General features: G+C 34.8%; 1 protein-coding gene across 1 annotated transcript in view; it reads left to right on the top strand.

Moving 5' to 3' along the window:
- Positions 1–893: 893 nt before the first annotated feature.
- LOC129230538 (zinc finger protein aebp2-like) overlaps positions 894–24,690 on the top strand; it is a 49,078-nt gene continuing 25,281 nt past the window's right edge. Inside the window, exons 1-2 of the mRNA XM_054864942.1 lie at positions 894–919; positions 5,499–6,252. Coding sequence (XP_054720917.1) covers positions 894–919; positions 5,499–6,252 — 780 coding nt within the window. The remainder of the gene's footprint in view (positions 920–5,498; positions 6,253–24,690) is intronic.

Below are 24,690 nucleotides of genomic sequence, written 5' to 3'. Positions count from 1 at the left end.
GGAAGTTAGAATTAGAATATTCTGAAGACCTCCTGGGAGCGCCTTGCTCCCCCGCTTATAGGCTTAACTAACTAGATGTTTATTCCAATGCCCCTAACTCGGGCCACGACCAGAAGCAGACGCGCAGAGCTCAGCGGGTGAGTACACATTTCCTGAGTGTTCTTCGAGCAATGCTGCTTTCGACAAATTCTTTTGCATAACTAAGCATCAATACATTTTCTGTGTATTCTTCGAGCAATGCTGCTTTCGACGAATTCTTTTGCATAACTAAGCATTAATACATTTTTCTGTGTATTCTTCGAGCAGTGCCGCTTTCGACGAATTCTTTTGCATAACTAAGCATCAATACATTTGGATTCTTCGAGCAATGCCGCTTTCGACGAATTCTTTTGCATAACTAAGCATCAATACATTTGGATTCTTCGAGCAATGCCGCTTTCGACGAATTCTTTTGCATGACTAAGCATCAATACATTTTCTGTGTATTCTTCGAGCAATGCCGCTTTCGACGAATTCTTATCCGTAACGAGACATCAATATAATTTCCAGAGCTTTCTTCTGGCAATGCCGCTTTCAACGAAATCTTATGCGTAACGAGACAATACATTTTCTGAGCATTCTTTGAGCAATGCCGCTTTTAACGAATTCTTACCCAATAACGAGGAATCAATATATTTTCAGATCTTTTTTTCTGTCAATGCCGCTTTCAACAAAAATCTTATGCGTAACGAGACAATACATTTTCTGAGCATTTTTTGAGCAATGCCGCTTTCAACGAAATCTTACCCGTAACGACGCATCAATATATTTTTAGATCTTTCTTCTGGCAATGCCGCTTTCAACGAAATCTTATGCGTAACGAGACAATACATTTTCTGAGCATTCTATGAGCAATGCCGCTTTCAACGAATTCTAATGGGTAACGAGACATCAATATAATTTTCTGAGGTTTCTTCGAGCAATGCCGCTTTCATCGGATTCTTTTACACAACGAGGGATCAATACATTTTCTGAGTATTCTTCGAGCAATGCCGCTTTTATCCATTTTTTTTTTTTTTTTTTTTTTTACGTAACGAGACATTAATATATTTTCTAATTATTGATTGAGCAATGTCGATTTCATGGAACTCTTTTCTGTCACAGGCGCAATATAATTTCAGAGTTTTCTTCTAGCAATGCCGCTTTTAACGAGTTCTTTTGCACATGCATCAACTATGTGTATGAAAATGCCCGAAATTGAACTGATTTATCAGATGCCATATGCACCTGCCAATATCCCTGTATTTAAAAAATAATTTCGGATTTTCTTTACTTTTATGACTTGAACAACCCTAACATAAGCTTTTTGAGATCACATGTTTTGCATTTTTATGTCAGGATCTATTTTTCTTAAATTGTTAAAATTATTTCTGCGTTAATAACCTTACTATATACTTATTCTGCCGTGGGAAGGTAAAGCACAGTATCTGCAGAAATGAATTTTTGAGATATTTGAAGAAACGCGTTTTGGATTTCATTATAACAAGAAGAATAGGGAAATGTTGGAATTAGACGTTTTATTCGTACTTCATTTTCAGCGGAAACCAACTTGTCCAGTAAAGCAATGACAACAATGCCAAAAAACGAAAAATTTATCTTTCCATAACAGTTCAACGGAAATGTAACAAATTTTGCTCACCCCGCGGTTTTCATGTTCGCTATATTTAAAATTGCTTAGAAGTCAGTTTTCCATTTTTAGAAGTATTTACTGTGACAGATCTTCATATTAGCAAGCAGCATACTCTCCTAATTCAATCAAAAAAAAAAAAAAAAAAGAGTCTAGCAACTGTTGATTATGTCTCAAAAATTAATTAATTAATAGTAATAATAATTTAAAAAATAAACTGAAAAAACAGAAGGCAAAAACTCGAATTAAGTGCGAAGAACAAGAAGTTGTACTTTTCCTTTAACCGTGGGTGATGCTTGATCAGAAAATAATCTTACTAAACGTCTAACATGTTTTGTGTGAACAAAATGCCCAAGTTTTTACATTTGTTTTTCGTTTTTCAAAAGAAGGCATAGTTTGAAGCGACTTCGTTAAAAAAAATTAGCAGTAACGGATTAATTTCCCAGTCTTTATTTTGCCAAAGAAGAAATTAACGCATGCGGAGTGGAAAAGGTGAATCACTAGTGCGCCCTAAAATTAAGAATTGGAACCACATTTTATGAAAAAAAAAATGTGGCAGTACATTGTTTGTACGTTGAACGCTTTGAAAAGTTACCGAAAAACGTTTCAAAAGTCATGACTTAATTCAATTAATTTCCATAATTTCTAAAGCCCGATGTCTAGAATTTTTTTCTCTGAAAAATGTCTAGACATGGAGCTTAAATTTCTGAATACTTGCAAATTTTGAATAGAAGTTTATGAGACACTTTCATGTTCGCGAAAATCGTTTCAAATTGATTAATACTTATACAGGAAGAGAAAATTGTATTGCGTTTAAAATTAAACTAAGTTGGCATATCACGCGTTGAGCTTGTAGTGAAATGCAGTACTGTTGTTGAAAAAAAATATTTGGGGAACACACACGCACTTCTTTGTTGGGTAGATGTCAGGGTTGATTTTTTGTTACATGAAAAAATTTCAGTTAAGATTTCTTATGCCACCTTTTATTCGAAATGTAGACTTTTTTTTTTTTTTTTTCAAAACGGTTTTTGAAACTAATTCAAGTTAGGTTTGTATTAATTTAACGATAGTAAACCATATGTTTCGGGAACGATCCCCCCCCCCAATTACACCGTACTGACATGTTGAAACTTGCTTATACAAAGCAGCTTCTGAGATTTGTTGATGGTATACGTCAGTGGTGCCCAACCTACGACCCGCGGGCCACTTCCAGCCCGCGAAGTTGATCCATGTGGCCTATTGTTTTGTTAAATGTCACAAATAGAAAAGCATGAAGTGGCGATGTCACAGATTTGAAGCCAAATACAGTGAAACCTGTGTAAGTTGACCACTTGCGGTGCAGTACTTTGGTGGACAACTTAGACAGGTGGTCAACTTATAGAGGGTAGTAATGAAAACTTTTTTTTTTGTCATTTCTTGTCCCAAGCATTTATTTTTTAACTAACTGGAATACTTTAAACTCACTTTCATTGTTTAACATTACTTTAAAACAATAAGAAAAAAATGTTGTTTGAATATTTTTAGAGATTATTTACCAGAATGACGCGTAAAGTATCATACAAATTTAAAATTTTTGTGAATTGATTTTAAAAAAAAAATGCCTCATTGCTTATGAAAAACTATTTACTTGATATTAACAATTCTTAAAAATTCATAACAAGTCAAAAGTGACTCAAATTCTTCATTTGATTTTTTCTTGTACATTTGTAACCATAGTAATCTATTTTTTAACAAAATAACTCCTTATTGAAGTTTGGCTCATTTTCTGGGACTTAACATTAGCCCAATGTTTTCCGATGGAAACATAAATATTCATAGGTTTTTCTAAAATGGTCTGGTTACTTATTTGAGGCATAACTGATGAAACTTTTAGTACAATCAAGATAGAGAGGTGGTCAAGTTACAGAGGTTTTCCTTCATTACATAAGATAAGACTAATTCCGTTCCTGACAAAAGCGGTCAACCTAGACAGGTGGCCAACTTACAAAGGTGGTCAACTTTACAGGTTTTACTGTATTCAGAAATTAATTTCTGAAAAGAAAAAAAAAATCATTTAATAAAATACGCATCGAGTAATGATAACAACAATTACTGATTTGTGTTTTTCTCCCCTGTTCCATATTTTCCTATGTTATTTAAAAACCAGGGAAATATTTCAAAATTTTGTATGTTCTGACTCGCGAGAATGATTTTAATGTTCGGCCCTCGAGCAGAAAAAAGTTGGGCACCACTGGCATAAGTATTAGTTACTGCTTTATGTAAATAAGAAGAACCTATGCACATGCAATGATTGCAAGATTGCAATATCTCGAGGTGGGTTAAAAAATAGCCCACCATCCATTAAAAAGGTGGGAATTTTTAATTCAAGCATGCGCCAAAGAGGTTGATGTGCTAAACTGCTTCTTAGTTCTTTATTTCAGCTTAAAATACAATAAAGGTTTGCTGAATCCATTTGCACTAATGAGATGTGTTTACGCTTATATTTTCACTTAGTTCCGTAATTTTAAAACTTTGGTATTTAATTGCAATTATTCGTACATAAGGAATTCGCAACTCCAATAAACTATTGGGGACGCTGCAGCCATTGTCTAATGGCGGATGAAAAAGGTAAAACAAACAAATGCCGTAACTTATAACTTACTTTGACGCTTAATGAATGACAGTAATTTTTCATCGTGTTTTTGTGGAAAGCTTTCTTTTCAATTCTTCTGAAATTACATTACATCATAAACTGTCTGAAGCCTGTAATTTACCCCAAAGAACACGTGGAATGGAATATTTTACCTTTTTCTTTAGTATTGTTAATCACCGCAAGGTAGCGTATTCAAGCTCTAGAGTTGCGAATCGTTGTGTATTATAATATGAAGTATATCAACTAAAGTTTTTTTTTTTTTTTTTTTTTGTATTTAAAAACTAATGATTTGTACGTGTTGCGGGCGTGATCGTACGTTCACACCCGCAGCACGTACAAATCATTATTTTTCAAGTACAAAATGTTATTATAGAAAGTTAGAAAGTTGATACTTCAACTTATGGTAATAGTATATATCTTAAAGTATTGTACGTACTACGATGAGGAATACACTGTACTCCCGATGATCCGTGCTAATTAATGCAAGGATTTGCACGAAAAATCGAAAAGCACTGATAATCTGAAAATGACCAAGCATGCAATAAAGTGTGTATTAGGAAGCTATAAGTAAAGTACATGGTGGTATATAAAATACTTTGAGTTTTAATTACGATACTCAACTAATACAAAAAGTATTACATTAGTACTAGTATTTAAATATTTAAATTTTCGGCTGCACGGATAGTTCACACACTGGTAATCGGGAGTACAGTGTATATGAAAACAACTGCAAGTTCTCCAATATTTCGAGTTGTCTTGGTAACACGAGTGTATTAATTTTAAAATGGCGTCTAAGTAGGAAAACTGCGTGTTTGTGTTACGTCCTGGTAGCGTCCAGCGTTATCCTGGTGAAGTCATCTCTGTTTGATAGAGGCTGTCCTTGCGTTCTTCTACCCTTTTGGTATTGGGGTACATTAAGGAGGTCATTAATGTGCCCCCAAAACACTGCAAGAACTGATGAACATCGCGCGTATTTGGTGAGTTTGTGGTAATTTCCATGTATGTGCGTTACTTTTGAAAATTATTGCGTTTCCAGAACGAATGAATATTTCGTAGTAACCCTGTATCACAATTAAACGCCAAAGTTTAAAATTCCGGTAATAAAGTGAAAATATATGAGTAAAATGTAACACATGACTTGCAAATGGTTTATACAAGATTACGATTTTCTCCATTCTAATTTCTATGCTTTTATTTCAGCATTGGCGCTAGCAACTTCAGCAGTGATCAAGGAAGTGTGGACTCTTGTCATTACAGCAGCAATGGCAGCGACAGCAACAGTGGGTCATCTCCGTGTTCTCCTGAGGAACCAGACAGGTTTTCGAGATCTGGCACTCCTCAACCCATGCCGCCCATACCGCCAGCTCTACAAGAAGACTGCCAAAGTGACGACTATCCGCTTGAACACCACAGTACAACCATCAAAAAGGACACCAAACACAGCTTATCGAGTAGTAATACGGACGATTTCTCTGATGAAAAAGGAAGAACATTTTTTCATCAAAAAACTTGCCCCGATCGAACAAAAACTGTCAGTGAACCAGTCACTAAACCCGAAGGAATCAAACACTTCTACCTCCCACAAAGTAGTTCGGTGCCAAAATCTCATTGTGAATCATTCCAAAGAGCTGAAACTCAAAATATTGTTCCTTCTTTCAAACAGACTGCTGACGCTTCTTGTTCTTCGAGTGAATGCAAAACTGCTGAATCTAGTGAGACAAGTGGTCATTCCGAATCTATATTCCATTTTGATAAGCGAAATAATAGTCAAATTAATTCTTGTAGCAGTATTAGTCAGTCAAATTGTTCCTCAACTGAATTTCAGCAATGTAGCTGGTTACATTGTAAAACGTGTGTTGAAGGAAATGCTGAACTAGTTGAGCATATTAGATCAGATCATGTTCAACCACAAATGGACAAAGAAAGTTTTGTGTGCTTGTGGACCGGCTGCAAGGTAAGAAAATTTTGGTTTATTTACTTTTGCTGTTTGAATTTGTTAAGCACTTTTTCGATCCTTCGCCCTTTGGGAAACGTTGTGAAGCTCTTCCAAATTCCCAGGTGTCGTGTGCTGGTATGATTGAAACGTATCTACCGGTGGATAAAAACTTGCAATCCTTTCTTTTCTCGAACTGTGCTTTGATTGATCTACTGGTAGAATCTTTTCTAACAGTACATGGCCCTTGAGTGCTAGTTCCTAGCATGTGCGACAATTCCGTGCCTGAAAAAAGCGGTCAACTTAAAAAGGTGGTCAAATTACAAGGGTGGTCATAGTTTTCCTCTTAGAAATATTTCTGAATCAGTTTTTACTTGTTTGTACGAAGTAAATAAGGAAGCATTTGCAAGAAAATTTCCGACTCAAATTTTTATTTTAATCACACTTGAATCCCCCCCCCCTCCGTACGTGTTTCTGTTAGTACATATTTGGCAAACAAAAAATCTCTTCGAGGGGGTTGAATCATAATTTCTGTACGTCCAATGCGTGTATGTATCCTTGCACAACTCAAAAACGGTTTGAAGTTGAAAGTTCGCTTGTGTATCCGAGGGCGGCATATTAAAAAAACCTTTACTCAGCTAGGAACCTTGTCATAGTTTTGGGACTCCTGATTGTTCAGCCGACGCAAATGCATCGACTATGTTTTTTCTCTATCCAACGCATGTGAACGAATTTCGTTTCTCAGAAATTCGGAATTCACGTTTGAGAGAGAGTGCTTTTATCTCCTCTCCCTTCAATATCTAGGAAACCCGGTTTCGAAATGAAACATTGAAAGAGCACGCAAAACAGGCTGTAAAGAAGATGGCTGACGCGTTTTTATGTGTTCGCCAATCAGCAGTCTTCAAATTTTTACTTGGTCTCTAGCAAAGTAAAGGTTATTTATATGCATCCGGGCGCGTACGGTTTGACTATGTTTAGTTGAGCTCCGACCTTGACAATGTTTACCACTTTTGAGTTCAGTAAAAAAAACAAGGTGTTATTGAAGCTGATTTGAGTTGGAATATTTAAGCAAATGTATACTACGAAAGTAACCCAACTCAACTCAGCACCAATTACTCCTTTTACCCATAAAAAGGTTAACATTGTCAAGGTCATGGCTCGACTAACCAGTACTATATACACATTTATGTGTTTGTTTATTGTTTTATCTTTCATATCTCAACAGAAAGTAAAAGTATAAAAATTAACGAGCCTATTTCTCATAAACCAAATCGATTTTACAGCATCATATAACAGTTGGCTTACTTAGGTTGTAAATTGTTTCAAAATTTTACCTTTTTAACGTTTGCTATTGATTCTTAAGAGTAAAACTGTTTGTTAGCATAAGTTAGAAGACAAATATAAATTCATTCTCTCTATCTCAAACAGCTAAGCGTTACGTTTCAGTAAATTTCAATCATTCATATACTTTTCATATTGAAATTTATTTTTTGCGAGAAAAAAAATAATTGACGTAATTGAAACTAATTTGAAGATTCAGAGCTAAAAATACACAAATAGCAATAATTATCGTCGAAACCTAAGAAGCACTGCCATCTCATGTTAAATTGAGCCTCATAGACACGCAGAGACTCCCCAAACTCAATCCCTCAGTTTTTACACATTGCCAATCCTAATATGGTAATTTATCTACAGCTGAAGACTTGTGACCCCCACCTACCTTCCCCTCGCAAGTCAAATTCTGACTGCGCTAATGACTCAAATATTATTGTACTCATTTTCACAATTCTCCGCATCACTGTATTTCGAGGCAACTGTAAAACAATAATTAATTTAAGAATCTCATTTTTATTGCACAAAATCTGAAAATTCGAGATAAACTTCTTTAAAAATAATCGTTGTTACTTTTCAGGAATTAACTGACTCTGAATATGGGCGGTAATAACATAAGGGTCATAGCACATTATTTAGCTTTGAAATGTCTCGTACGTAGCTCTAAATTTCGAAATAAATATATTTTTTCACTGTGAAAATCCAAATGAGACTTAAAAAATATTAGTGGGCTCTTTTTATCTGTAATTTTATAGTGAAAGAAATAAAAGAATTTTCACATTTATAGTTACGTAGAAGACATTTCATATCAAAATATGTGGAATGACTCTTGCCTTTCACGATCGATAAGGGCACTATTTTTATTTAGAGAATATCAATATAATTTAAGAACTCTCTTGTCTCTATTTTCATGGAATTTTTATAGACTACTGTCCTTGTTTTAAAACTAGTGCTACCCGCACGGCTTTGCCCATAGTAGAAAATTTAAAGGTCATTTGGTTCGCCTGCATATTTACAAATAATGGATGATGAATTTCTCGCCAATTGGTTTTATGTTCATTTGCTCGCCCATGTTACGGTTCCACGTTATGATAATTTCGTAATTTACTATTCTACGTTATGATAATTTACTCGGTAAAATGTTCTTAAAATTGGAATAGAAAAAGAACAAAATCGAATTTTCGAAAAATCGCTTCGAGGTGCACACACCCATGTTACAAACTAATTCTGTGCCAAATTTCGTGAAAATCGGCCTAACGGTTTAGGCGCTATGCGCGTCACAGATCCAGACAGAGAAACTTCGAGCTTTATTATTAGTAAAGAAAAAAATATCAAGAACGGTTTTCGCTATTGCAATAAAATGTGGATTTTTTTTTTTTTTTTTTTTTGGAAACCAAGCTTATTAAACAGACTTCGTTGGAATGAAGAATTAGGTCTTGAAATCAGCCTGATATAGAGAGAAAAAAGTGTCTTCGCAAGAAGTGTGAGCCTGCTAAATTATTCATTACCGTGAATCCCCGAAAATAAGACCAAATCAAAAAATAAGCCTTAGTGTGATTTTTCTCGACTAATTCATAAGTCATACTGCTTACTTCCAAAATAAGCTCTATTTACGATCGTTTTTGAAAAGAACGCTTTGGGACACGAGGAAGGAGGGGGCCAGGAAAGTATAATACTAGTGCAGAATAAGAAGATCTGGAACCCCCCCTCCCCCCCAGTAATTTCTCAATGTGAAGTCCTGAAAACGCCATTTTAAGCTGCCTTTGATTGTCTTAATGGGATGTCAAGTGCCCTGTTTCACCATCAAAGGTGGGATTGTATTAATTTTGTTCATTTTAGAATGTTCATTGAAAATAAATAAATGCTCTGAACTGGAATAAATGTATTTCTTAAATGAAAATAAAGTTGTTTCTTTTAACCAAAAAAAATGTGTTTTTAAGCATAAAACAAATAGTACTAATTTAAGTGTATAAAAAAAGTCATCCCCTGACAGTAGGCCAACAAAAATTAATATGAGACCGCGACCCATTTTCGGGAAAACACGGTACGAAGGGTTATTTAAAATGCAAAAAAGAACTTTCTAAACTTAAGTTGATAATATAAAAATTTTTTAGTAGTACAACTGCTACTGAAACAGTTTTATTAAATTAAAAAGACTTCGTGTAAATTGCCGACATCTTGATTTGATTGGATATTAAAAAAAAAAAATACCCTACGTACAAAATTTGGATTGTATCTTGATTTTTAAACTGTTTCTCAATATGTCTTCTTTTTATGAGATGTGGGATATTTGTAATCTAGTTCTAAAGAGACCCCCCCCCCGTACACACACACAACTTGGTAATTGTATCATTCATTCCATGCCAAATTAACGAGCCTCTGAACCTGACCATCATCGGTTACTACAAAATTTACAGGTTTGAGTCGACCCACGTGAGTATAGACAAAAAAATAGCTTTTTTTTGACCGTTAGTTTTTTGTGTGAGACCCCCCCCCCCCCCATAGTACTCAAAAACGGCAAAAAGTGATGGTTCAGTAGTTACAAAAATTCCCTTTTCTCAACTTCTACAGGAGTGGAGTGCCGTAGGTATCATTTTGAAGCTCTTTCGATTGGTTTTCGCATGATATGTCACTTGGCAAGGTAATGTGACAGTAATATTTCAAGGTCATTCAATCATTAATTGACCTTGAAAACGATATCAATATGCTATTCTCAGAAATTTAACTCTTTTATTCCATTGAACAAGAATCTGGTAGATATGAAAGCATTTTATCTTTTCAAACAATTCAACAGTATAACGCGTAACAACTTTCAAAAATGATCTTGAATACTCAAAAATGGCTGGTTTCTGAAGATATGATGGGTATTACTAACAAGGGTGGTTGTATTTAGATGCAGACAAAAAAAAAAAAATTTAATGGAAAAGAAAAATTAATTTGAATTTTGACATCTTGAATTCAAATTGTTTTTCGCAATCACGAGGGTGTGTATGTAGGCGTGTGTGTTTGTGTGGGGTATGTGTGTTTGTGTGTAGGGGGGTATGTGTGTGTAGGCATGTGTGTTTGTGTCTGTGTGCTGGCATAAGTGTGTGGGTAGTTGTGTGGGTATGAATGTGTGTGGGGGGTGTATGTGTATTTGTGTATAGGCATTTGTGTTTGTCTGTGTGCAGGCATGAATGTGTGGATAGTTGTGTGTGTGTAGGTGTCTGTATGCGTGTGTGTATGTGTTTGTGTGTGTGTATGTGTTTGTGTATGTGTGTAGGTGTATATGTGTGTATATATGTGTGTGTGTATGTGTGCGTGTGTGTGTAGTTGTGTATGTATGCGCGTATGTGTAGGACATGGATGCAACATGGAGACGGCTTTCGTTATAGGAGCAGCATCGTGAGGAGCCGGTCGACGGTTATGGTGCGGAGGGTGGCGGTGGGAAAATAAAATGATAGCACGCCAAAAACAGTCAAGTGAGAACAATAAGCAATCTTGATTGCTCAAAAAAAAAAAAAAAGTAGTGAAGAAGCAGTTTTTACCATGGACCTTTACTTCAGATTTCTTCTACTATTCGAACTTTTTTAAGAACGTTCTTAATGCACCAACAAATGACAGAACCCCAGCAGAAACCCGAAAAGAAGGGTTTACGACCTCTCAAAGCAAGAATTGAACTGTGCAAAGTGCAAATCATTGAAGAGTATTTTCAGGTTTGCAATTTTTCTGTAAATATCTATGACAAAATTGTCTATGCTCACATCTCAATTTCAATAATTGAAATGTTGAGAGGATGAAAAGTCATTTCTTTTCATCATGAGCCAACTGCAGTCTCATTTTTCAGAATTTTTCGGCACATTTCTCATGGTGATAGGTATGGATTTTCAAATATTCCTTATCGATTAGCAACTGCATAGTGGGAAAAATTGCATTCTGCGGCATCGAAATACAGTCTAACCTTCATATAACGAACTTCCACTTATGGAAATTTTCTATGCAGGGTGTTCGTTTTAACTTGCAAGACCTTTATTTTTGCTACTGTTAGTCCTAGTTGTATACTTCCAATTTCAAAAATGTTCAAAATCAGATTCAGAGTTAAGATATTGAAAGTTTGAAGCAAAAATAAAAATGAACCAAAATATACAAAATTTAACTTTTTATACGGGCCCCAGGTCCCCTAACTAATATTTAGAATAATAATCTCCATTGAAAACTATTCCTGGCACAAAATACTTGACATTTGTGCGACCAAAACTCACGGAGATATTCGAGTTTAAAGTTTTAAGGGACCATACAAAAGATGAGATTTGAACTTGCCGCCCTTTCTGAGGAATGTCAGGTTGTCAAAATAAATAAAATAAATATTTATTTTTTCATTGCCATTCCAAAATTCATGCAAATGTTATGCCATTATGCGCAAAAGCACACTGCAAAACCTCAAACAATTTGAAAAATCGCACTATATGCACACACATCGTTTTAAACCCTTGTTAACCGTTATATTTTCCCCCAAAAGGTGTTATTGATGGCGAGTGTAAAGTGGTGTAAGTCACAAAACTGCGTTTCATAACTCGGTGAATGTTGGTCGTACTAATGTCAAACTTTTTTTGTTGGAATGATTTTTCAATGGGGAGAATTTCCCGAAATATAAGTAAGGAGACCGGGCGCCGGTATAAAAAGTTAAATTTTGTATATTTTGGCTCATTTTTGTTTTTGCTTCAAACTTTAAATAACTGCATCTGATTTTGAACATTTTTGCAATTGGAATATACATCTTGGACTAACAGTTGCGAAAATAAAAGTCTTGCAGGTTAAAACGAAACACCCTGTGTATCAAAATCCCAGCAAATTTCAATGTTCATTACATTGTTTCTATACATCGAAAAAATCTCTATACTATATCGAAATTTTTTTTCGAGACATTCGTAGATTTTTATTCCACTTTAAGACAGTTTATCTCATGAAAAATGAAGGTTACGGGAAAAAAATTATCTTCGCTAAAGGTTGCTACGAAACTCAAAAGGAATCGGGGGTTGAGGGGTGTGTAGATAGGTCGTTGTTCCGTTCTGGAGTTTCTTAAATTCCCTCAAGTTAATTTGAAATCTTAGTTGTAACTAGTAGCAGTGTAAAATCAGTTTCAAGTTATAGTACAGTAAAATTATACCAAAAAATGGCCAAACCCAAACATCCAAAAAAAAAAGGTGAAACCTGTTGCAAATTACTTCTTACTCTTCCAGCAAGAAGGGGTAAAAAGTCCCAGCACTTTGCGCGTCGGGTTTTGGGGGGAAGGGGGGGACGAAATAATCCTCTATTTAAATAAAAATAATTTCTATTACTTAAAAAAAATTCTCAAACCTCGCAAAAACCACTCTATAATAGTAAAACAATAAACTCTCACAGAAAAAAAATCCAATTAACAGGGGTGCACAGGCGGGGGGGGGGGGGATGGGGAGTGGTCCATAAAGCAGCTTTGCGTCATTGGAATTTTTAAGGCAGTTTTTTCAAGGGGTATTTCTTTCTTTTTTGAGGACTTTTATTCTGGATGGGTACTCCGTCACACTTAAGGGGTGCGCCATCGCTTTGAGGGGGGGGGGGTAACCCTGAATTTACATTCTAAAATCAACTATTGGAATGAAGTTTACGAAAAAATTTCCCTAACTTAAACTTTTCCGAAGTACAAAATGCCTCACAATGATATGGTAATGTCAGAAGAATAATTCTAAAAGATCTAAGCGAGCTCAGTAACCAAAATATCTGTGACTGGAGTTATTAAACTGTTTAGAGCGCTGGAAAACAAAATTCCTGTGCAGCATAAAAAAAGTCCAAATTGGCCAAAGTTTCCCTACTTCTTGATTAACTTACTTCAACTTTTCTACAATCTTTTGCCATCACCGTACGGGTGGGACAAACCGGAATTGCCAATAGTGAGACGGGCAATGCTGCAATTCTGCGCCCTCTAAGTCGGTGGGGGTTACATTGCAAACACCAAGCTACCTCTCTTTTACGCACCTGGTTATGTGAATTATGCTAAATATGCGAACATATACTTGCAACACTATCTGAAACCTTTCAGTACATTATGCGATAAAAAATTTTTGATCACATCAAACATCAGCTATCCAAAGATCTAACGCATGACAAATTCAGGTGGTCTAGAACCTGTAGTGATTTAACGATAGAACATCAAGTCTTGATGAGAGCAATGAGCAATACAACAATAGAATGCTAAATATTTACACCTTTTTAGCTCCCAGTTTGGAAATCACAATCCGTTTCTAAAGCTCCCAGAAGTTTCTTCCCTCTCAAGTTGGTAGTGGTATTGCTCGCTGATGATAAGGTGAGTTGCGATGAGACCTTGAACATTCGGGTAGTAACATCAAAGGAAATTGAAGGCAAACAATTTTGTAGCATTTCTTTGTAAAGGAGGTAAGCAGTTATGTCTTTAGCTTCTGTTACGAGAGTAGTTACTATCTGTAAAGATGTGTAAGTCCAAACTATCTTTTACACCGAATGGTATGAACAGTAAAGATGGAATAACAAATTGCTAAAAACTTCTGGTACGAGTTATGCGCTGATCCTCCATCAGTATTCGATGAATCTGGTTTCAGAAGGAAAGAAATCCTGTATCGTTAAAGTGCTATTATCTGAAGCAAAAGGTTCATCCAACATCACAGAACGAACAACTGGTGTCATATACAGTGGCTCCCAAAAGTGTCCGTACACTTAGAAATTTTTTAGTAAAACCAAAATAACTCGAAACTGAATTCGAATATGGAGTCCAATATTTGTTCACATCATTCCTATGTCATTCTAAATACAACCCATTGGTTTTTTCAAAATGTTAACGGATCTTCTTTTTGAAATAAGTCAGAAAACGATGAGACAGAGAAATAACACGCCACAAAAGTCATCGTACACTCAACTATTTTCGAATAAATTCATAATTAAAATTATCATATGCCGTTTTATTAATATTTTTGCATTGTGTTGACCCTTATAAGTCATTCGGCTTTAATTTTTGTTTATTTATTCCTTAATATTGTCTGTATTGCTATAAAATCGCTGGTATTCGTAAAAAAAAACCGCAAACACCATTCAAAATTCAAATTTGTTTCCCACAGTAGTGGTAAATTGGTTTGAAATGACTCTAAATTAGTTAATTTTTTTATTTGTATAGTAGAGTGCTTGATAAAATGCTTTAAACAAATGAATCGGACCGAAAACAAGGTAAGAAAAGGTCAACCGGCAAAGTTGACAAAACGTGATCGGCGATTTAAAGTTGAAAAAATTATGAAAAATACACATTTAAGTGCTGTAAAAGTTTCTACAGAGTTAAAAGAAAAATTTTACGTTTAATTTTCACCTAAAATTTTTCGCGAAGTTCTCTGATTAGCTGGATTAAATGGGTCCTCTTCCTGCAGAAATTTTCTTGATCGCGCGAAAAACAGAAAGCTTACGCTTTTCGTCGCAAAATCAATGATAAATAAGCAAAAAACGTTTTAGAATTACGTCTTACTTACAGATAAAAATTAATTCAACATTTTTGGTTAAATTTTTGCATAATTGTAAGTAGAAGAAAAAATTAGGAACTTAATCTTAACAACTTAATTGGATCAGTTAATCACGACGGTGGAGGTGTTCTAGTGTGAGGGTGCATATCAGCATCAGGACTTGGTAGTTTGGAATTTTTTGATGAAATAATGAATTATGCTGTTCCTTTAAATATTTTAAAAACCAATTTTGAACTCTAAGCCAAAAATTTGGTTATTGGAAGCAACTTTGTTTTTTTATCAAGATAACGATATGAAGCACACGGTTTTCAATGTTTGCGTCTAGTGCCTCGAAAATTGTTCTAAAATTCAGAAAATACCCCCTCAATCTCCAGATTTGAACTTAATGTAACGTATTTGGAGATATCTATAGCCTATAGATTACGAAAATACGGTTTTTAAACAAAAATAGAGCTAGAAACAGCAAGACTCGAAGTGTGGTTGAACACTTACTCAAAAATTACGCAAAAAAAGAAAGAAAAAGAATGAAATCAATTCCCAGACTTTTAAAAGGTGTTATGAATACTGTATGATATTCTACTAATTAATAACTTAATAAAAAGTTAAATTATTCAATAATATAAAGACATTTTATAAAGTGTACGAAGACTTTTGTGACATAAAATTTCGGGCACTTTTTGGTTTTTGATTTTTTAAAAATTAAGTTTTAATATTTTTTAAAACTTTTCATGTAGTTTTGTTAAAAATTGATCATAGATCTTATAATTAAATACCTATTCCGAAATATTAATTCTAACCAATGGATTGGGGCCTATTTCGTTGAAAGTCGTAGGTGTACGAAGACTTTTGGGAGCCACTGTATGAGGCAGTAAGGCAAAGGGATGTAAGTGGACATTTTCAAGTTTTGAATAAAACGCGTTTAAATATAAGATTCTAGGTAGGCTTTCATTGATTTTCTTTTCTAAATCATGCTGTATAGAAGCAACTACCAGGTCTACTAGTACCATTTCTTGCTCCAAGATAGAGGAGAGGTTCACCAACCATTTGCACTGGTTATCTCCAAATATTTAATTTTGCCACTTACATCCCTTTGCTTCTCACTGCCTCATATGTAATAGATGGAAGATACCAGCTTAATCATATTTTTGGTAATAATGATATGTAAGCTTCAAGGAAATGTGCCAGCAATGCAGTGTATAGGTCACTTGTAAGTATGGGAAAGCTAGTGTCATTTTTGATGGGTGCAAAAAAAGCACCACAGAAATATAATCTGCGTCCTATTACAACAGCCAAGCCTCCTGCTCTAGAAGACTTCTTGCGTCTCAAATCTTGTGCTTGCTCTGAGGGGTTCATTGGATATAGTGAATGTTGGAAAAGTCTGAAAGTGGACTGAAGTACTCAATTATATGCACAAACTGTGTTAGACATAGCTGCAACAATAACGATTTTGCTGAGGATCTAGATTCCAAAAACCATCTTGATAACGAAGACTTTTTGTTACAAGCTTAGGAGAAATCATTTGAAAGCAAAAAACAGCTCAGCGTAATTTTTCTGGCCATTTAATCAAATGTGCACCTTCAGAGGAGGTGGGGGGGGGGGGATAATATTTTAGTATATAATTTCATTTTGGGAGGTGAGCTACTGTTCTTATGGGGTGGGCAGAACTGATTTAATGCATTTTAGATTTGCATGAAATAATACTTCTACTTGAAATAAAAGGGAGGGGGATGAGTATTTATTTTATTCGGCGGAGGGGGGTGTGCTGTATCTTTGAGAGGAGGTGCACCATCGCTCTTGGAGGATGGACACACTTGATTTCTAACTTTAACTTAGCATAAAATAATGTTTCGTATGAAATGTATGGTGGGGGGTTCGGGGGTGCTGCTTCGTTTTACGGGGATAGGGGGACTCTGTAGCATTGGTGGGTTATGTCATCCCTTTTGGGGGGTCAAACACCTTTAATTTCATGCATTTAAATTTAATATAACATAATATTCTCACTTTAAATTTACTCTAAAAATTCTGGAAAAATACCCAAAACAGCAATTTTTAAATGCCCCCCATTCCAAAACCCGACGCACAATGGGGTGGGACTTTTTACCTGTTCTTATTGGGAGGGTAATAAACAATTTGCACCAGGTTTAGCTTTTTTTTTTTTTTTTTGATGTTTGGGTCCGACCCCTATTTTTACTGTACTATTATCCCTTTTGTCTGTTGATTATCATTCCTAGTCTTTTTAGCTTCAGTAAAAATTATTCAAGTTAAGTAGATTGATTTTTTACTTTTCTCTCGATTACATTGTCAAAACGAAAATCCCCTGATGTTGCGGATTAAGTTGAATTGCCGAATCATGAAGATGTATGAACGCGCAAATGTAATTTATGTTCATTTTTTAATTATTAATTTTCATTTAATCCCATGCTCGTATAAATAAGAAATAGGGTTTCATACACGAAAATTAGCTTTAATTTTGATATTTTAGTATATTTTTATGATAAAATAAGATCGTTTCCATATATCAAAATTTCTATATATCGAATTTTTTCTGGCAATTTGCTACTTCGATGTATGGAGGTTCATAATTCATTTTCAGTATGATCTCATTGCTGTCCCATTCCGAAGCTTTTGCCACGTGTAGACCACATTGGTAAACAAAAAATGTGTGTTTTTCAGTATTTTCAGAAATCTACTTTTTTAAACACTCAAAGTCAAATAATGATTTGCATGACCTTGAAATATTAAAGTCACATAACCTTGCGAAGTGACATATCTTGTGAAAGCCTAAGACCTTTCAAATGATACTCTAGCTCCTATAGAAGCTGAGAAAAGGGAATTTCCGTAGCTTCCGAAATGTTACTTTTTGGCCGTATACTTACTTTGAGAGGTCTCATACAAAATAACTAACGATCAAAAGAATCCGAAAAAAATCAATTTTTGTCATACTCATTTATCGTCTGCTTTTTTTGCGCATTTCAAAATTACGTGTAAGCATCGTACTTTTGTCTTATACGTTCGATTCGACCGCTAGTATTTTATTTTGATTGGTACTGTTGCCGAGATTTATTATTATCATTTTAGAGCAGAGGTTCCCAAACTGCAGACTTCCGCGGACTCCCTCCGGAAAAATTAGGAACTTCACGGACCCCCCCCCCCCTTCCCCTCCATGCAATATATTTTTACGCTTTTTTTTTCCTTTAAATTTATTTATTCATTGTTCTGTATATTTCTCAGAGCTCTTGTCTGGTTTTCATTTCTTACACGAGCTTACATGATCCTTTTCATTTCTTATATTAATTTGAGTTATCATGAAAATAAAATTCTATTTGAAATTCAATTAGGAATAAAACGTTTTGTTTGAAGTATAATATCCCAGCTGTAAAAATATGCCCCAAATCTTTGCATTTTACTTAATATAGTTTTGTAACAATATGAACTTCGTCATGTACACAGAATTATTGTGTAGTGTGTTTACTCCCGAGTGTTTCGGGGGGAGGGGGTGCGTCTTGCATGTACTTAAGCAAGAACTTTATTTCTCAAAATTTGCTTTCCGTTTGAAATAAAATATCGTTACTCGTCCTTCAATCTCAATTATGTATATTTAACTTTTAGCTGGATAGCACCGCGGACTCCGTGGCATGGACTCGCGGACCCCGGGGGTCCGCAGACCACGGTTTGGGAAACTCGGTTTTAGAGAATATCGATGTTATTTGAGAACTGTGCTCTCTATTTTATGGAATTTTTATAGACTTATGTCCTTATTTTTAAGGACAATTATCGCTTTTGTTAAATGAGATTTAGAGATTTTTTACGTTATTTAGGAGTAGAACTCTTTCTTATGATGCTTTTAAGGACTGGTGTTCTTAATCGAGTAAGGATTCTTGGGAATTGTTATGCTTGTTATATTACAGCTTTTTAAGGTTTATTATCGCTATTGCGAAAGGAAAATTTCTTATTTCACTTCTCATTATTCATTTAGTGGAGAATGTTGTATATGTATATAGGTGAAAATGTTAGATGAGGGCAGCCCCGGAACTATAAATTTTAGGCCCTCTATTTCAAAAGTACAGCAGTCGAGCTTCCTCAAAGTTTCCGAAAATTTCACACTGTCTTCAGAAAATTCTATTTGAGTCAACTATCAACCCTTGGGAGAGTGATTCGCAGGCCGGTGCGCTTTCCCACCTGTACACGCCTTCCGTTTTTTTTTTTTTTTTTTTTTTTCGCCCTCGAACCTGTGCGCCTTCGATTTTTATTTTTTCCATTATTTTTGTCTTCGGACCCGTGAGCCGTTTTTTTTCTTTTTTTTGCCCTCGAACTTGGGCGACCTTTGAGAGTCAAGGTTAGCCCCCCCCCCCCTTTTTCGGGACCCAGTCCGCCCCTTCCTTCGGGTATCGGATAACTAAAGGTTAAGCCACGCTGTTTCACGACTCACGAGTATGTATTAGTTATTTATGCATGGCTTAGCATAGCTGTAATGAGATGGTTTGCCTAAGTGCCAGAGTGTTTTACCAAGACACTCTGGAGTTTAAAGTTTGAATTCAACTGTAGCTGACTAAAAGCCGTTAAAAATTGACCTTGGAAAAATTATTTAGTGAAATGAGACTTCATTTCGAGAAGTAATTGTTTTTATTATCGTGGAACGGAAGCAGCTAAATGCAAAATATGAAGAATATATGAAGCATCTTTGATATAAACCAGGATCATATATGATAGTGTAATGTATGGATATGATAGTGTAATAATGAAAAAAAAAAAGAAAAGAACTATAAGTAGCAAACGCGAAAGAGAAACCATGTTTTAAGAGCATAATTATTCCCTCATCTCCCCGTAACCGAAATATGTTGTCTAAAAGTTTTTAAAAAGCTACGAAAGCGAGTTTCTGCGAAAAATAAAAGACAATTTTTACACGCTTTACTCAGCTACTATTTTGAAGCAAAGACGACTATTTTAGCCAAAACATGGGCAAAAATGACTATTTTGCAATTAATTGTATAAACGGCTATTATTTTAGTGAAAAAGCGACTAAAATGCGTACCCCCCCCCCCCCTCCTTGGGTGAAAAAATTGTTTAAACAGATTGGGGAGGGGTTACAGCAATAATTGTTGAAATCAGGGCTGGATTTAGATTAAACAGGGGCCCTTAGCTATTTCAGGTATGAGGTCCCTTTTAGTAATCCAGACGATGTTTCTGTCGGTGGAGAAAAAGACCATTTTTAGGTACCCCTCTTTTTTTTTTTTTTTTTTTTTCGCCTGTGATTTATAAGCGATAGTTTGCTTTTTCGTGTGTCACTTTATCAATGTGTTGTATGCTGTCCTTTTTTGATTTAACTTTATAAGAGGGAAAGGTATCAGGGCGATTCTCGAAAAAATCCCGTGCGTAACGCTAAGTTTTTTATTTTTTCCAGCTAACCAAAGCATTTAAAAAGTAATGCTGTTGGGAAATAATACATGCTTTAATATACTATCAAAGCATAACAGTTAATCCCATATTTAATTAATAGTTACTTGAATAAAATTAAAAACTTAGCGTTACGCAAGGGACATTTTTTTCGAGAATCGCCCATCAAGAGAGTCGAGAGTGGCGCAGGGAATCTTTTAAGTGGAATATATTAGAATACTTCCATTTTTAGGGGGTCCGAAGGTTCACTTGGAGGAAATTTTGTAAAATATATATAAAATTCTGCATTTTGAAGTCTTATAAGAAGTAATTGGATTGGGGGGGGGGGAATCTCGGGAGAAAAAAAGACGATTTTTTTTAATACATAATGTATTGCAAATTACGATAATACACAACAACCCAAGTATTTTTTGCTTTTGAAATCACGCAAATTGGAAATAAACATTCTAAAAAAAAAAAAAAATCGAAACGAGTAGATTGTTCTGTTAGCCTAAAGTGTGTGTAGGGAGGGGGAAGGGGTCAATTGTCTTAGCTTCTAATTTGTTAAAATAATCGTCGATAATCTTAGGGTTCGGCTGGCCTAAATTTTCATTTATATACTTGATCCTAATGGATTTCAGTCCAAAATAGTCACTTAAGACACATTTTCAGCGCCCCAGGGACAGCTTTACTATTTGTATTTAATGTACGGTGTTCTTTTTCTTTTCTCCCATCAGAAAAGGACATTCGCTCTTCATTTAATTTTCACTTCGAAACAACTCAAAAAACTATTGTTTGTTTTAAGATTTTGGAAGCTGTGTTGTTACTATATGAAGTGCTCCCAAAACTGGGAGGGGGGCATTGCCCCCCTCTGCCTCTCATAAATCCGCCCATGTCTGTATGGCTGTCAGCGTGAGAAATTACTGGTGGTCCACTGGTCCCAAACTAGTGAAACCTGCCTCGGACCACCATAAAAAAGTAATTGATGGTCCCTGGGACCACCAACCGCTATCTATTTTTTATCACACTCTGTGCTAGAAAAAATTCAAAAGCATTTGCCTAGCCAATGTTTAGCTATTTATTAGTCAAACCGTTGGTTGACAACTTAACAATTTTTTTATGTTTAATCAACGAGCTAAAAATGAAACAGTTAGATTTAAAATAACTTAATAAAAGTAATCATAATAAAGTGTAAATAATCTTTGGTACAAACATATTATAGTGTTTAATTTTAAGCGAACCAGTGATGTTGTTTGAGGACCAGTACATATTCATTTTGACTGGTCCGAAGAACCAGTAGGAAGTTTTACTGATTTCTAACACTGGCTGTTTTCCAATAAAATTTGCATTGCTTGCCCCCTTCCTGAAAAAATTTAAAATGACAGAACTGGTGGGAACTTAAGGTTTTCTTCTAATTTGAAGATACTTGCAGAAGATTTTCAGAGATCTGAAGAATTTCTGCTGAAAATGTCAACTTGACTGTCCGCTTTCCTTTTATGTCCCTTATTCGCCCTGCCAAATCGGTTCCCCAATGATCATCGGCTTAATAAATGTTCTCTTTGCAGACAACAATTTCCCTTTTTAACTTATGATCAATATTTTTGCGTAGTGATTAACAAATACGTCTACAACAAAATTGAATAAGGCTTCGAAAACTATTCCTGCAACGTCAGCTGAAACTGAAAAAGCTTTTTTTTTTTTTGCTGACCAATTTGTTCGTAACATAGATAAGAACTAGGTAGAACGATAAATAGGTTGATTATATATTCTTTAATTATACTTTAAAAAAAGGAATACCTAATATTTGCATTTTGTAACTAAAAGAGTAGAAACTTCGGAAGTTATATATTATATTGTGTTGTTACTATTGGTATCACTTTGAAATAAATATTTTTTAGCATTTTTCAAATTCTGATGCATTTCCTGGAAATCTCGAGATGGATGTGCTTCCGGAATTTCCTGGAAAAAGTGGGACACTAGGATTCCCCAATATGTACTCAGACCCGTCATTTCGATTTTTTCTTGGGCAAGCAATGCAAATTTTATTCGAAAACAGCAAAATCCACGCCCACTTACGTGTAAAAACATTCATTTTTCAATGCTGGGAGGCCAATTGTCCCCCTCCCCTGACCCCCATAAATGACGGGCCTGTATGTACTGTGCGTTAGAGAACTAGACAACAACGGTTCGCTAAATATAACAATTAACATTCACACCAAACTTTCTTTGCTGGCTAAGAACGTCAAAAACAAAAAACAAAGAAAAAGTTTTTTTTTTCGTGCATCTACGGAAGAAAGTATTGAATTCGTGAAAACTTCATGTTTTCGAATTTTGACAAGGGGATGCTGAACACAGAACGTTTTTTGCAAAACTCTGTGTGCGTGAAGTTTTTTACAAAAAAAAAAAATATATATATATATATAAATAATGTACGAATTTGAACGGAATTCGGTACTACATAATCGATCTGGGATTTAGAGTGGATCTAATTAACTTTTGGCGCTTTCTCACTTCATGCGGGAAGGGGGGCAATCAATATTTCCCCCCTTAATCGTGAGTATTACATTAGAAATAATAAATCGATGCAAAAAAAAAAAAAAAAAATGTTACACGGCTTGACCGCAATGGAAGCACGTGCTGATTAATTTTGGGAGCCAACCGCTCCAAGAGGGTTGGCGCAATCGATTGTTTTTTTTTTTCAAACATCTTGACTACTGTGTTTTAAGAAATAATGCAAGAATTCCAAAAAGAAAAACACATAGAATACCAGTACACCTCGATCGAGACTGGTACTGATTTGTTTTCGGCTTCGGTGAAAAGTTTCAAGGGAGGTACTTTTTTTTTTTGTTTACTCTGACTGTTCCATTTCAAGAAGGAATGCTGGAATTTATAACAAAATTGTTATACCAGTGTGGACTAAAGGGAGAACTGGTGCCGATTAAGTTTTGACGCCAATAGTTTCAAGAGAGTGGCGCATCTCTTTACGTTCGATATGCGAATCGAATTTTACTCATTTTTGATGCTTACTACGCTTTGTCAGGAGGCAAATATGTTTTTTTTTTTAATTTCATTTAAAAGAAAAATGAAAATTTTTCAAGCGAAATTCTGTTACTCTTTATGAGTGTCAAAGGGTTGGATTTTAAATCGATGACTTAATTTTATTTTTGCCTCAGTTACGTCGATAGTTATAGATAATATTTTTATCATAGAGCTTTAAAATGCAATCTTTAAATAATTTTAATCAAATATTTCTTTTATATGCCGTTTTATTATACTTTTAACGTCTTCATTTTAAAAATCGCGATCTGTATTCATCCGCTATGGGAATCGGATTTTCCGCAAAATTTATGTTTGCTATATTTTATTAATGGTCAATCAATCAAAATTTTTTTTTATTTTCATTAAATTTAAAAGTTCAAAACGAAATTCTGTGCTTTTTAACTTTTTAAATGTCAAAATATTGAAATGTTGGTAGGATTTTATTTTCGTTTCAGTTGTTTTAAGTTTTTAGTTCATACCTGACGTTTCACTTTTGTATAAGTAAAAATATGTAAAATCAGAATATGTACGGAGATTTGAGATTATCATTACTTAAAGAACATTTTAGACAGACAATTTTGTAATCTCCTTTGAGGGAAATTTTCTTGTAAAACCTTTGCTTTCACCTTAAAAATTTTTTTTGAGGATAATTAGTGTTATACGAACTCGAAAGTAGCTTTATAACTCATTAACACTCAAAGATATATACAATACCTTCACTGAAGAAGCTGCCATCTACTCGTAATTTCTCTACCAATGTTAAACTAATATGGGTTCATGGAGTGGTTTTTTAAATAATCGACGTTCGAGGTTTTGTTGTGTGTTTTTGCATATCATGGCCCAACATTTTCATTTATTTTTAAATAGCAATGAAGATTACAAATACTTTTTTTTTATCTGACTACCTGCCATTCTTCTGAAAGGGCGATAAGTTCCAGTCTCATCTTCTGTATGGTCCCTTAAAACTTTGAACTTGAATACCTCCTTGAGTTTTGGTCTCACCAATGTCAAGTTTTTTGTGTTAGTAATATTTTTCAATTGAGAATATTTCCCTAAAAATAAGTTAGAAGACCCATGGCCCGGATAAAAGTCAAATTATGTATTTTTTGACTCATTTTTATTTTTGCTTCAAACTTTCAATATCTTAACCTTGCATCTGATTTTGAACATTTTTGCAACTGGAAGTATGCATCTAAGACTAACAGTTGCAAAAAAGGAGGTC

The sequence above is a fragment of the Uloborus diversus genome, chromosome 9 (assembly GCF_026930045.1).
Source record: "Uloborus diversus isolate 005 chromosome 9, Udiv.v.3.1, whole genome shotgun sequence".
Classification (NCBI taxonomy): domain Eukaryota; kingdom Metazoa; phylum Arthropoda; class Arachnida; order Araneae; family Uloboridae; genus Uloborus; species Uloborus diversus.
The sequence above is the reverse complement of the archived record's forward strand: the minus strand, read 5'-3'. Positions and strand labels throughout refer to the sequence as shown.